At 42.4% G+C, this 14,062-nt stretch overlaps 1 protein-coding gene across 1 annotated transcript in view; it reads right to left on the bottom strand.

The window, feature by feature from the left end:
- The window catches only part of LOC121872776 (putative neural-cadherin 2), a 45,009-nt gene that overhangs the window by 6,725 nt on the left and 24,222 nt on the right, over positions 1-14,062 (bottom strand). Inside the window, exons 14-26 of the mRNA XM_042375832.1 lie at positions 13,844-14,006; positions 13,374-13,559; positions 12,325-12,647; positions 11,854-12,061; positions 11,463-11,660; positions 10,765-10,980; positions 9,953-10,056; positions 9,519-9,680; positions 8,890-9,081; positions 8,375-8,565; positions 5,774-5,963; positions 4,685-4,827; positions 2,867-2,962 (exon numbers count right to left, since the gene is read on the bottom strand). Coding sequence (XP_042231766.1) covers positions 2,867-2,962; positions 4,685-4,827; positions 5,774-5,963; positions 8,375-8,565; positions 8,890-9,081; positions 9,519-9,680; positions 9,953-10,056; positions 10,765-10,980; positions 11,463-11,660; positions 11,854-12,061; positions 12,325-12,647; positions 13,374-13,559; positions 13,844-14,006 — 2,372 coding nt within the window. The remainder of the gene's footprint in view (positions 1-2,866; positions 2,963-4,684; positions 4,828-5,773; positions 5,964-8,374; positions 8,566-8,889; positions 9,082-9,518; positions 9,681-9,952; positions 10,057-10,764; positions 10,981-11,462; positions 11,661-11,853; positions 12,062-12,324; positions 12,648-13,373; positions 13,560-13,843; positions 14,007-14,062) is intronic.

Here is a 14,062-nt window from a genome sequence, read left to right as displayed (position 1 = left end):
TAAACTTATCCAACTTAAATCCGTTGCTACGGGTCCTATCCTGCTCTGATATTATAAGAACTTTATCTACAGTATATCTCCTTTATTGATTCCTTTCACCCACTTAAATACTTCTATCATATCTCCCCGCACTCTTCGTCTTTCTAGGGAGTGCAAGTTTAGTTTTTTTTAATCTATCTTGATATAGAAGGTTTCTAAGTCCAGGAATCATTTTCGTCATTCTTCGCTGCACCGACTCCAGTGAATTGATATCCATTCTATAATAAGGGCACCAGAACTGAACAGCATAATCGAGGTGCGGCCTGACTAGTGCAAGATATAGTTACAATAGTAGTCTGCAGAAAACAAATAGACATGAAGAAACTTAGAGGTGCTGCTGCTGGGTCATAATAATTTAGATAAATCATACATTAGAAGTTGGATAGTTGGATGATATGAAAATAACTGATGTGAATTCATTTTTCCAGGATGGTTAGTCACGTATGTTCAAATTATCTTCTTTCAGGACACAGGTAGTGGCAGCCAATCAAGGTCACTGGCTGGAGTACTGTGGTAGACTACTATCACTTTTTTTTGTAGAGAAAGGATGGGTGAAAGAAGATTAGTGGGGGAAGGAAGTTATAGTTCGGAAATTGAAGAAATTTAGGAGGTAAGAGAGGGCAGGTTGACCGCCTAGCTAAGCTAATAGTATGTTAGGGTTGTGTCATGGGTTAGTTATTGTCTGTCGGTACAGGCACTAGACATCCTACCCTGTCCCATATATGGGTGTTTTAAGGGCCTTATTTTGTATTCCGCCGACCCTACTGGCGGATGCTGGTCTAGGGAGGTTGTCTATTGCCTGGCCGTGTAGATCGGGGGTGGTAATCGACCTTTTGAGATTTGGTAACTTTTTGGGAATCATGTATGGTTGTTGTTATCTGGTGGGAGTCTTTGATGGAGTTCTTGCTCTGATCGTTCTACCTTTTGCCAGATTCTGCTGGCCAGGGTGTGCAGCAGCTGGTTGATGGGTTTTATTCTCAGGTCTCTATGTATCTCGGCTGTGGTTTTGGTGAAGGAGTATCTTTCACCTGTGACGAATCTTAGGGCTTCATTTTGGACCACTTGTAATTTTAATATTTGAGCGGTGCTCGTAGTATGAAGAGGTACTGCTGGGTAAGTTAATATCGGTTTGATAAATGTCACCAGGCGGAGTTTCATTTTCTCAGGAAGCGCTTTAAAGCAGTATAGTTTTCTCAGCTCTCTTCTTGCCTTTTCCTTCCTGGTGTGGCCATGATGGGAGTAACCTGTCGTGGATATATGCAGGCCCAAGAGGGTGCCTCTGCTTTTATATTCTATCTGGGCATTATTGGTTACTAATGGATGGGTTTTCCTTCTGCATAAGGGTATCACTGTGAATTTCGGGAGACTGGTTTGGATTTTCCATTGTTTTTCGGAATTATTTACCCTTTCTAATTCCCGCCTGGTGTTGTCGACCTGTAACGCTCGCGATTTTCCTTGATGTGTTGTTATTTGAGTGATGTCATCTGCATACATAATATCTTCGTTACCTATTCTAGTGGGAGGCGGAGTGTCACTTGTGTAGATAATATATAGGGTGGGGGAGAGGACGCTCCCCTGAGGGACTCCGCTCATGAGTGTGTTGTCCTACCCTCAGTCTGGCATTTCTGCCGTCAAGAAAGTTGCAAAGCAACTTTTCAATGTTGGTGGGAAGTCCGAGTTGGAGGATCTTATATTTAGACCGTCATGCCAGACTTTGTCAAATGCCTTCGCTACATTCCCAAGAGTTAGACTACATTGTCTACCACTCGCCGCGGCTCTGGCTGTGTTTTCACATGCCAGGGCTATCGCTGTTGTGGTGGACTTCCCTTTCCTGAACCCGAATTGTCTGCGGTTGACTCTGTTTGTTGTTTCCAGGTGATTTCTCAGACGGTTATTGATGATTTTTTCTAGGATTTTTCCAGGTACTTCGAGGAGGGAGATCGATCTGTAGTTTAGTGGGACGGCGGGGTTCTTTCCTTGTTTTGGTGTTAGGGTAATAATGGCCTCTTTCAATTTAGTTGGGAAGTAACCCGAGGCCAGGCAAGCGTTCATTGTGGTTCTCAGTCTCTCCATGGCCGGGTTGTTTATGTGGCTGAGGATCTCCTTGGTGATGCCTGAATAACCAGGGGCTTTATTTCTGGTATTGGAGATGGCTGTGTTGAGTTCTTCCGAGGTGATTGGTTTGGAGAGTGGGCTGTCCACTCTCAGATCCTTCCATATGATTTCAGGGGAAGGCTGAGTGCGGTGTGTCTGGCCCGGAGTTCATCAAGGACGAGCTCCTCGTGGGTATCATCAAATCCCCTATTCTCTTCATTTGTGATTCGGAAGATGTTCCTCCATATGTCCCTGAATATGGGTTCTTTGTCTTGGTCGTCATATATTTTACTTCCTGCGTGGTCAGTTATATATGATGACTCGTTACGGCTGCAACCTTTCAGTCTCTTAACTCGACGCCAGAACTCTCCTGGATCGTTGTATGTATGTATGTATGTATGTGAGTTGTTCAACTATTTCGGACCATTTAAGGTTGCTTTGTTCCAGAGATCTTGTTTTTTTTTCCTCCCGTATTCATCTGTATGTCTTGTAGCTTACGATGTCCCAACCATGGGTCTCGGCTCTCTGTTGTAGTAGTTGGGACTGTCACCTTCTGCCATCACTGGAGAGAGGAGGATGGCTGGTGATCGAAACATCCGAATAACATTTTGCCTTTCCACTGAGGATATGAATACACCCCCCCCCCAAAAAAAAGACTCATGGGAGTTTGAAAAGGAAATTAAGAATCGGATTATCACCATGAGTAGAAAAACAAGCATATAAGTCCACTTACCGAGGATCATGACGGAGAGGATCAATACGATGACCAAGGCGCTGAAGGAGAGGGTGAGGGAGGTGTACCTACTAGCGGTCACCTCACAGTGCTCACCTGCGGATTGATAACGAGTTATTTGACCTGTATGTTCTTAAACTATACACACTGTACCACTGAACACCAATACATGATAGCTATTAGTTATTTCATACAGGTAATTGGGTAATAATGACAATAATTTTTTACTTTCCTCTTACACTTATTTACGACTTAACAAGAAACATTTAGTTAGAGAAAAGTGAAAGATAATGCATGGGAAAGTTATCAAGTTAAGGGGAAGGAAAATAGCAGTATAGAAGATATAAATAGTTTTAATGTGGATATATGATTCATTGAGAGAATTCTGTATGAACCAGACCGTTGTGAAGACTTAACCATCATACTGGATAGATGTATTTGTGGAGAAGCGGGAAGGTACTTGACTGCTCCAGTGTTTTGGGCTGAGGAAGGTGGGATATACTGCACGTTCTTAATTATCGGCATGATATATGTATGTATGTATGTATGTATGTGTGTATGTATGTATGTATGTGTGTATGTATGTATGTATGTATGTATGTATGTATGTATTTGTTATGCAAGCCTGTTTTATTTAGGTTCGAACCGGAGTTTGACTAAGTAAAGCCTGATTTGGTTTAGTTTCCTTTCTTAGTTTCATTTTCTACTTATTAATCAGCATTGTTTAATTAGTTTATATTATATATGTTTCATGTTTTATTTTGGGTGCTGTGATATTATATATTGTGCCAATTTAGCTGTTTTACCGATCTGGAGGTTTTGCTTCCAATCTAGCGGGAGGAAAATAGACCTAGCGGCTAACGAGAGTCTTTAGCGAGATTAGATATTTGTATAGCGGGTTTGTAGCGGGATGGCAGAGCAAATCAGAGGACTGCCGGTCATTTGTATTCACTCTAGAAATATTTAAAATGACGGCAATAATACGAACAGAGAATAATTCATTGCAACTACTAAACACACGAATTGTGTTATTTTACTTGCCACTTCCCCGTTCCCTCCCCGAATGGAGTGACTGCACGATCTAGAGACGAACCAGAAAACTACTTCACCGATAGTAAGAATAAATCTTCAAGATCAAAAAGTAGTGGTGTAATTAAAAACTTCATGTACAGTCAGCCAATGATGCACCGACCCCACCCTGTATGCAAAGGTTATTGTGATTGGTGGATCTGTATTCGGCTGTATCACTGTCAGGATATTTATTAAACAAACCATAGGTAGAATTTTTATAAGGTCATGAGAATTTTCCAAATATTCGTAAATAATATACGAATATTTGGAAACTGTTTAAAACCTACGAATGAGTGACAACTGTGACAGGAGTCGGCCAGCTGTGTAGTGTCTGAACCTCAGGTAATGGGAGACTTGTTATTTTGTAGTGCTGCTCATTGTTACTGCACCATAATATATTTGTGAGTTGTGACGTGCCATGACACATTTCGTGTATGATTATAGATAGTGTTTTCATGACGTGTTCATTATAAAAGTTAGTGTGAACATTTTGTGTTTTCCTGGTTCAGGGTTTAGTCACCGTCCGCCATTACTCAATCATTTTCATATTACTAAATGATAGGGGTAAATAATGTTGTAAATAGTCTTAAAATGGGCCTAAGTATCTTGCTTAAAGTTCTTTTTTAACTTATATAATTTGTTTTGTATTTGTTCCAATTAAATATTTGTGATGCTTGAAGTACGAAGTGTGTTGAGCCTGTGGCATACTGGAGGAGTTAGTGTAGGACTCAGGTACAGTACACCAACCTGTAAAGGACTTGGTACAGAGGCACAGGTAGCCAGGCTCTCGGTTGATGCAGGTGCCACCGTTGAAGCAAGGAGACCACAGGCACTCGTTCACATCCCTACAAGTGCCAGTCTCCCTCATCAGTGCCGCTCCTTCACCACACCTACAGAGATTCAGTACATAATTCATACAAGGAAAAATGGCTATGAACCCACGGAGAAAATTGAAAGTTAAAACATAAACTTTATTTTTTTTCCTGGATGACCTGAAGATCGGACACCCCTAGATTATTTCACCTGATGATTATATACCCTAATGTTATCTGGAGGGGTTAGGTTAGGTTAGGTTATCTTATCTTAGGTAAGGTTAAGTTAGGTTATCTTTGGTACGGTTGTTAGGTTAGGTTATTGTAGGTACTGTAATGTAAGGTTATCCTAGGTAAGGTTAAGTTATCTTAGGTAGGGTTGTTAGGTTAGGTTATCTTAGGTAAGGTTACGTTAGGTTATCTTAGGTAAGGTTGTTAGGTTAGGTTATCTTAGGTACTGTAATGTTAGGTTAGGTTAACGTTAGGGTGGTTAATGTTGAGGCGAAATAAGGTGATATGGTGGCAGTGAATCTTGAGTAAAGTATAAATATTATGATGATTTAACGTCACCAGAGTTTACCATTTTATAAACAGTTAATAAAGGGAAGATTATGACGAACAAGATGGAGACAGTGGGAAGGAAGAACAGAAAAGATAAGAGGGGTGTGAATAATAACCTAACCTAACCTGAGACATCTAATGAAAGGAGCAATGAATTATCAGAGTACTGTTGTGTGAGGATAAGTCTGGTGCTTGTAAATGTGTAGTAATTGAAGAGAGAGAAGATGTGAACATGAAGGTGAATGTAAGACGTAGAGTGAGAAGGAAAGATACAGTTTTATTTAATGAATGTCTTGCTTCCAGATGACTGTGAGTTATAGTTAGATCCTCGAGTAATAATAATAATGTGTTAAGACCCACCATTGGTCTTTATGAATCCAGATTAAAGAGTTCCTAATCTTGGAAAGAATATTTTAATCAACTTAATTCTTACGATGTCAGTTATATAAGGTACAAGACTAACCCACATTCGTGTCTTCTCCAGACGTCAACACAGGTGAGAGGCTCAGAGCAGCTGACGTTGGCACACACAGGAGGGGCGAGACAGGTAGCGTGGACATTAGTGAACATGGTAGCTTGTGCCCAAGTTGATGAGTTGAGAAGAGGCGGCAGAGGAAGACTTACTCCAGACACCCTCAGGTCACCCAGACACCCTGATGGTGGTAGAAAGGACGGTATGTCACTTATATATATATATATATATATATATATATATATATATATATATATATATATATATATATATATATTATATATTTCAGGTAGTACAAAATAGTGTATATATACAGATATATATACAGAGGAAGATGTGTATACCTGTATATACCTATCATGCGCACCTACATGTGCATATATAGTATATATATATATATATATATATATATATATATATATATATATATATATATATATATATATATATATATATATATATATATATATATATAACCAGGTCAAACTATGCCCCAGAGGCGATACTACCTGTAAGGGCAGTGTGGATACAACACATTGTATATTAAGCCTTCGGAACGCAAGGAGGCAGGTAGCATGGACGGTACTGCACTCAGCCGTCTTCACTTCCCGAAAATATAAACTCGGGTACTCATTTACAGCTGGGTAGTACACACACACATACACACACACACAGAGGCTAGGGACGAATATTCATCTCATGGACACAGAGGCTAGGAATGAATATTCGTCTCATGGTAGACGCCTTCTCTCCCCACTCACAACACTACACATGCAGATATCAACAGTTGCCCACACCATCTTATTTTCACGTTAAGTGTACAGACATATTTCGTTTATTCTTACTAACGTTCGTAGTTGTATGAAACACAAAAATTACACTCAAATCATTTGCTTAAGAAATGTGAATATTGGCTTATTTGTAACTTATACAAAGCCCCACGTTTTATAATTTAGTATAACATAAGCAAAAAGCGAATGTGGTTTCATCTTCAAGTACATTAAATATTGGTAAGCTGAAGGAGGGAAGGATGAAAAGAAGAAGAAATAAGCCAAAAAAAATGAAAAATAGGGGAGACAGATACAGTAGGTGAATGAGAATATGGAATCGTGAACAAAGATAGAACGTGCCAGACCATAAGTCCACCAACTTGTGTCTCCCCTTAAAAGGAAAGAGAAAACCAGTAGTGAAGAGAGTATAGCGTCTTCCTCTCACATCAAGGCTTCCATGACCAATAGAGGATAATCTCACATAAATTAAACAGTTAGACGTTTAGTGTGGTGATTGTTGACGAGATCTGGAGGGTAACATTAACATTACAAAGTGACATCAGTGTATTCTAGTTTGAGGTCTTTACTTTTCCTCAGGTGAATTGGACCAAAGCATAATAGGTTCCAACTAAACGTAATTAATAGGATTGGGGCCTATTGGAATTAGGGTCGATTAGAAATGGGGCGTATCAGGACTATAGTCTATTAAAATTGGAGTCCAATTTAAACAGTTAGGCTGGGGTTTATGAAGGCTGGGTTAATGTAAGTGTTTGTATGTTACCGTCACTTGTACATAACATGTACACCGGCTAGGGACTGTCAGTTGATTGAAAATGTCCAAAGGAGGGCCACTAGACTGGTGCCTGCACTACGGCACCTCAGCTACCCTGAGAGATTGGAGCGCCTGAACTTGCCTAGCTTATACTACAGACGGGCAAGGGGAAACCTAATTGAAGTGTACAACCATCTCAAAGGGCACTACTCAGTCGAGTGGTACCCGATAGTTGGCGAGTACTGAAATAAGCATTGAGAAAAATGTCATAAAAATATTCCGAGCGTCATTACAACCATTAATTACTCTGCAATCGAATTGTCGATATTAGATGCGAAATAGGCTTGCTCAGGAGTACCTATACTGAGATTTTGAACAAAATCGCATATATCGCGATTTGTCTCGGCCCTGAATCTGTAAGGGGGGACCCTTACGTGTTTTTTCACCCAAATATGATTTTTTCTCAGACTTGAAATTTGTTGGGATTAATTTCAGTAATTAAGTACATCCTGAAAAGCATAAAAAAGCCAACCAATCACCTTGGAAACCAATAGTTGGCGACTACTGAAATAAGAAAAATGTCATTAAAATATTTGAAGCGTCATTACGACCACTATTTATTCTGCAATCGAACTGTCGATATTAGATGCGAACTCGACATGTTCAGGAGTACCTTTGCTGAAATTTTGAACAAAATCGCATATATCGCGATTTGTCTCGGCGGATGCTCGGCCCAGAAGGGGTCACAGCTCAAGATTGAAGAAGCTACAAGTCCAGAAAACTGTGAGGAGTAACTTTTTCGGAGTGAGAGTGTTGAACTCTTGGAACACTGTGCCAGAGAGTGTTGTGACGACACCGAGTGTGAGCTCATTCAAGACCAGACTTGACAAGCATTGGAGCAGGTTCAGATACATTAGGAGGTCAGTGCATGCCCAGCATTTGCCAACAGTGCGTAACAGAGACGTGACCGATCGCCCTAGCGGCTAACGAGCTGATCAATGGTGGAGAGGATAAAAGTAAAAGACTTAGGACTTGTACATCGGGACTTACCATCGCGGAAATCATTGTGGACGGTGTGGAGACTCACACCTACATACTCTGGCGAGCCTCCCACATGGACACCTTCATGACGGTCGACCATGAGGGGAAGGGTCCAGCCGAGGAGGGAGGAGGGTGTGGGCGTGGTGTTGTATAGGGGACCGTCGCCCTCGTCCACCATCATCTCCAGCCACTCTCCATATCTGGGGAGTGAGTCGTCAGTTGTTTACTGTCATTCTACACAACACTCAAGTCTGTCTTCATGATAAAGATATGTTGCCATGACTCATAATCATGCATATGTCTCACTTCCCGTATGGCATTTATACATTTGTGTTATGGCAGTATGTTAGCTGTCATGAGAATGCATGAGGTGGTTGTCAATATTATACATTAGGTTATCACTTTCTTGACACTTGTTTAACATTTATGACAATACACTGAGTATCTGCTGAGTCTGTGATAAAGATGTATCATGCCTGGGTACAAAGTAGTGTGCACCACTAACAAAATGGCAGTTTTTTCACCTGTTGGCCTTGACGCTATGCCACTTGCCGTCATTAAGGTGTGCACGTGACAGACACAGCTGGGTGTCAGGCAGGTGTTGTAGCATCAGCTGAACACACATGTGGCCGTCAACCAGCTGCAGGGTCAGCTGATCTCGCCCATGGTGTGACGTCACAGACAACAGTTGTCCAGACTCCTCCCAGGTACGAAAGCTGCAGGTGAGAGAGACAATTGTACGGAAAGTGAAAGTGGGTCCCATAGGCATGACTGCCTGTGAGGGACAGTGTGGATACAGTACACTGTATACTAAACCTTCGGTACACAAGGAGGCAGCATGGCCGTTTGGTTTCCAATTACAACCTGAAGGACTGGGAGTGCCCCGGATTAAACCGAGCGCTGTGTCCACGTGACCGTCGCATTCTGTACCTATATATTCATACCTAAAGCTGTACTTGTGTTCATAATCTAATTAGAATAGTAATCAGTAGCATCATTGGGTGATAACATGAACACACGCAAGTTAAGTTAGTTACTTTGAAGAGTGACATGTAATAACTGTATTGTATACCTGAATGTACACTTCTGTGAATAGTTCTCATTAAAGCATTCGGTGCTACTTCTCATACATAATACACGTAGAGTTACTGACCGCAGCTGCAGGGAGGTGGTGTTGGGCGGCGGGGAAGTGGAGAGCGCCATCTTGATGTAGCTGCTTCTGGAGAACGATGAAGGTTGTGCCTTCTGGTCACAAGCGTCTCCTGACCAGCCTAGGTCACACTCACACACAGGTCCTCCTTGACTCGTTATACACCTGGATACAATATATTTCCCTCTCTATTATATGTTTATATATAACAAGGATCGACTCGTACGTAATTATAAAAAAAAAATATGAAAAGCACTGTAACATTAGTATTGTTGTTAGGTGTTATTTAAGGTGTTCCCCAAACTAAGTCAGAGTTTCCACAACAGACAACTCTTCAAAAATAATCAAAGTGAAGAACGACTCTTTTGGGTAAATATTAACTGATGATGAAATGATACCCGAGAAGATTGTAAGTAGAGGCGACACACAGCACCTACCTGGAGTGGCTACTGCAGGGTCTCCCGGCAGCCAGGCAGTGGTCGTGGTTACGGCACCCGGGAGAACTGTTGTGGCTTAGTACCTCCCTACCGAGGTCCTGCAACTGTAACACGAGAAGAATTCAGGACGAATATTTCAATTCATTGTCTGTATCACCAAAATGGTTGAACAGCTGTACTGTTTTGGACGCACTCAGGAAACCTGTTTTATTAACTATACAGTACATGTGTCTATTGCATAATTTCCCAGTTATCAGCAGGATGACACCTGCAATATCTTTTGCATGACTCCATCTCCTTATACAGTACTGCATCACACACTGCTGCACACATTACGCTAACACCACACAACTGCTGGTCAAGATTTCTAAAGGTTGGGGTTATGTGTAGTGAGTCAACAGCGATGGTCGAGTGGTAGGTCATCTCACACTTCCTACCATCCAAGTACATCACAAACTGGTGTCAAAAGCTCCTGGGATGGAAATCTGACACTACAGGTTAAGTGGGATGTGTTGTTGACACCTAGAGGATGACTGTACTGTACCTCTCACACAAATTTAAGTCTGAGAAGCTGATCCTACATGTTGAATATAAAATGACTTGAGGGGAGGCCACACTAACCTACTATTAATATGAAAATAAAGGAACTATGGCAGTGTTTCCGTATTACTGCTGTAACTCTTGACTGCTGAACGACAGTGTTTGTCTAACAGATTTACCATAAACGGGAGGAACAGATATATTAATTAACAGAAAACGTCGAATGAATGTCCACTACCAATCCACCAGGGACTGACACTGGAGCACCTTACCTCACCATTGATACGTAGGTTGCGCATACAGCCTCGGAAGGCAGCGTGTGTGACAGCCGCTGGCCAGCCGTGGTCCAGGTGGTGGGGAGGGGAGTGAGCCAAGCCGCCAACCTGTAGTGGTGCTGCCACTCTCAACCCTCCTACGCCAGGGGGCAGTGACGCCGTCAATCGACACTCACCACCTCCCTCACACGTGTCTGTTATCACCTCAGCTTTCTGTAACAGTGACATAATCTCCTAAGTTTCAGAATCAATATAAAGACAACTCCTGTATCTTTCACATATAGTGCACTAACTCCTCACCAGGAAGAAGATACAAAATCAATTATATTGTTTTCTGTCCACTGTTTACCGAGGCTTATGAAGTTGTTTCCAACTCAACAATTTATTAACCTGGTGGCGCTGTGGTTGTCTGAGTGTCAGCCTCACCAGTTGTGTGATGGCTACGCGGACACCAACCATTTTTAAGTCTAAATGACATGATGGAGAAAAAAATTTGTTGAAGAATTTTGTGTTTATCAGGTAATCCCACAAATGAAGCGATCACCATTTATCCTTATTGAAAAACAAGAACATTTGTAGAGGAATGACCCAGCCAACTCATACAAACCTCAACCAATCTTCAATTCAGAATATTTGTATCTCTTAGTTATTTATTCTAACTAATAATTTTATAAGATAAGTAACTGTAAATTTACCTGTTGTCCCCATATAACGTCAAGACGATGCCACCGACCATCTGCCAGTGAGGATGTCTGGTGGGGTGGTGGTGACGTAACCTGTGAGGCTGACTTCTTGTGGCGGGTGGCTGAGGGGGCGAGCAACACGGGACTGGTGCCCAGGTCCAGCATCACCCACGGCTGTCCGTCTCGTAGCTCCACACTTAACACATCTTCCTAAACCAAAATTCTATTTCATATTTCTTATGATATTTTTTTTAGGCTATAAGAGTGACTGGCAAGGAAGTCACCTTCATCAACTTTCTGAACATCACTTTGCACTGTGACGCTAAATTTATTTTCTCGTGCAAGAATTATTCCTTTATTGTTAATATGCACGATGAACAATCTGATGCAGAATGTGACTTACCTGTAAGAAGCGTGCAGCTGGGTGGCTGGAGGTAGGTTCCGGGCCAGCGTACAGGAGGAGGCAGGTAGAACAGCTGGTTTGAAATTCGAGAGTAATATGGACATGCGAGCAGGTGGGCACTGAGGGCACCCAGGCCCAGCCGTAACCTGCAAAATGACGACTCAACTGTTTGCAGATGGATCCACTCGTACCTTGTGGACACACGCAGCTTAGGAAACACATTTAAAAAGAATCAGATCATTACAGAGTTATACACTGGTCAGTTGTAAGTAGTTTATATTGTTGAGGAAGTCCTTATTACATGGTTATGTCTCTTATAATGCATGTTATTTAATACACTGCCAATTATACACCATGATGCTCCACTTGATATAATTTGTCTTCGCAGCACACAATATGATTCTTTGTTTACTTGTACTAATTCATGCATTTGGGAATTATTTCGTTCTGTAATCACCCAAGAAACGTTACCTGGGGCCCCGGGGGTTGGCTATGCAGCGTCCACCGTTGAGGCAAGGGTTGGGTTGGCAGGAGGAGGGATGGGTGACGGCAGCAACATTGGGCTGGTAAGCTGCACTCTCTGTGACTTGTCGCTGCTGTTCCTGTAGAATTTGTGGCTGGCGGATGTGACAGCTGCAGCCGCTGGTCATTGTGTGAAAACGTGGAGTGACTACGGCCGTGGTGTTGGCGTCGACCACCCACGCCCGCGACCCTTCTCTCTGCTCGTGGTGAGGTTGAGTGAGACATACCCCTACGCCCACGTCTGACACCTCCACGCCTGACTCACTTGAGACCTTTAAAATCAAGTAATAGTTAAAGGGTGACAACAACAGTAGTCACGACATTACAAGTTGATAGAGCCGAAATATACAATACTGTGTGTCGGGATATTAGTCCACAAGTAAAGTACCAGACTGCCCTTACTAAAGCCAAGTATATTCTACACCCCAGAAGTTGTAGAGCTGTAAGATATGATAGTCCCCCCCCCCCCCCACGGTAACATACATCAATAAACGTGTTCAGCAAGTACTGTATTTATATCGATATTTTAAACAAAAGAAAAGTTTGAAAAAATATTGCAGATATTTTTTCTCTTGGAATTGTAAATTAACATGTTAACTACTTCACCACACCCAGAATAACAGAACATCACCAAAATTCGCAATCGAAAAATTACAGGTGGGGAGTAATTAAGGCTGCATAACGGGTAAAGTCATTACGAGAAGTGATTACCATAATTATAACTTTTTAACCCCGGGCCCTAATGTTGTGATGTGGCGCTGCTGCTCCTGATGGTCACACTGCTAATATTTCTTCTCTTAGTTTTCGCATTACCATATAACTCCCAGCCAGTATAGTGGGGTGCGAGGAGGGGAGATCCTTAAGGGGTGCATGTTAGGGGATGTGTACACGGGGATGTGCAATAGGGAGTTGTGTGTAGGGAGATGTGTAGAGGTATGTGATAGGAAGGTGCGTTGTAAAAACTAAGAGACTTTATTTTCAAAGGAGGAGGGAGTCACCTGTTGGCGGTGCAGCAGGAGGAGCTGGTCGAGGGGCTGACGAGGGCGAGCAGCCAGCCACACCTGCGTCTCAGCACCTCTTGGAGTGGTCATGCTCTGTCCCTCGAGGGAGACCACCACCACTTCTGCACCCGCGATAGACTCGACCGATTCCACCAGAGCTTCGAGTGGAGACCTTCCAACTCCCTGATGGTGATGTAAGTAGCTTGTAGACCTGGCTTATGAGGGAAAGTAATTTGTACATAAAAAAACCACAGGTAAACAGAACCAGGTGCAACAGGGAATGATCGAGTGAAGTCGTGAGGTATTGATGATTGTCTCTCTTCGGGTTTCGTTATGCATTTTAAGCCTTTCTTTCCCATTTTCTCTCGTGCATTGACAAGTATAATGCCAGACGTGTTTGCAAGATGCTAATCCTGAACACACAAAGTGGCAGTCATTTTACACCTGTGTCGTAAAGCCTCACTCACCTGGCGATGGGTGATGAGGTGCTGGGGGGAATGTGAAGTGAGGGTGACGGGGACGGCCCAAGGGATGACTTCATGACTCAAGGTGTTGACTTGTACCGTCACGTTGGCCAGCACGTCCACCTGACCCTGGGCGGCGTCACTCACCCAGAACTGAAGGAAGTACCTGGAGAAGGGCTGGATTGTCTTTTACACTGAGGATATACTTACACTCATCATACA

Source organism: Homarus americanus, unplaced genomic scaffold, assembly GCF_018991925.1.
Source record: "Homarus americanus isolate GMGI-L3 unplaced genomic scaffold, GMGI_Hamer_2.0 scaffold39155, whole genome shotgun sequence".
NCBI lineage: Eukaryota > Metazoa > Arthropoda > Malacostraca > Decapoda > Nephropidae > Homarus > Homarus americanus.
The sequence above is the reverse complement of the archived record's forward strand: the minus strand, read 5'-3'. Positions and strand labels throughout refer to the sequence as shown.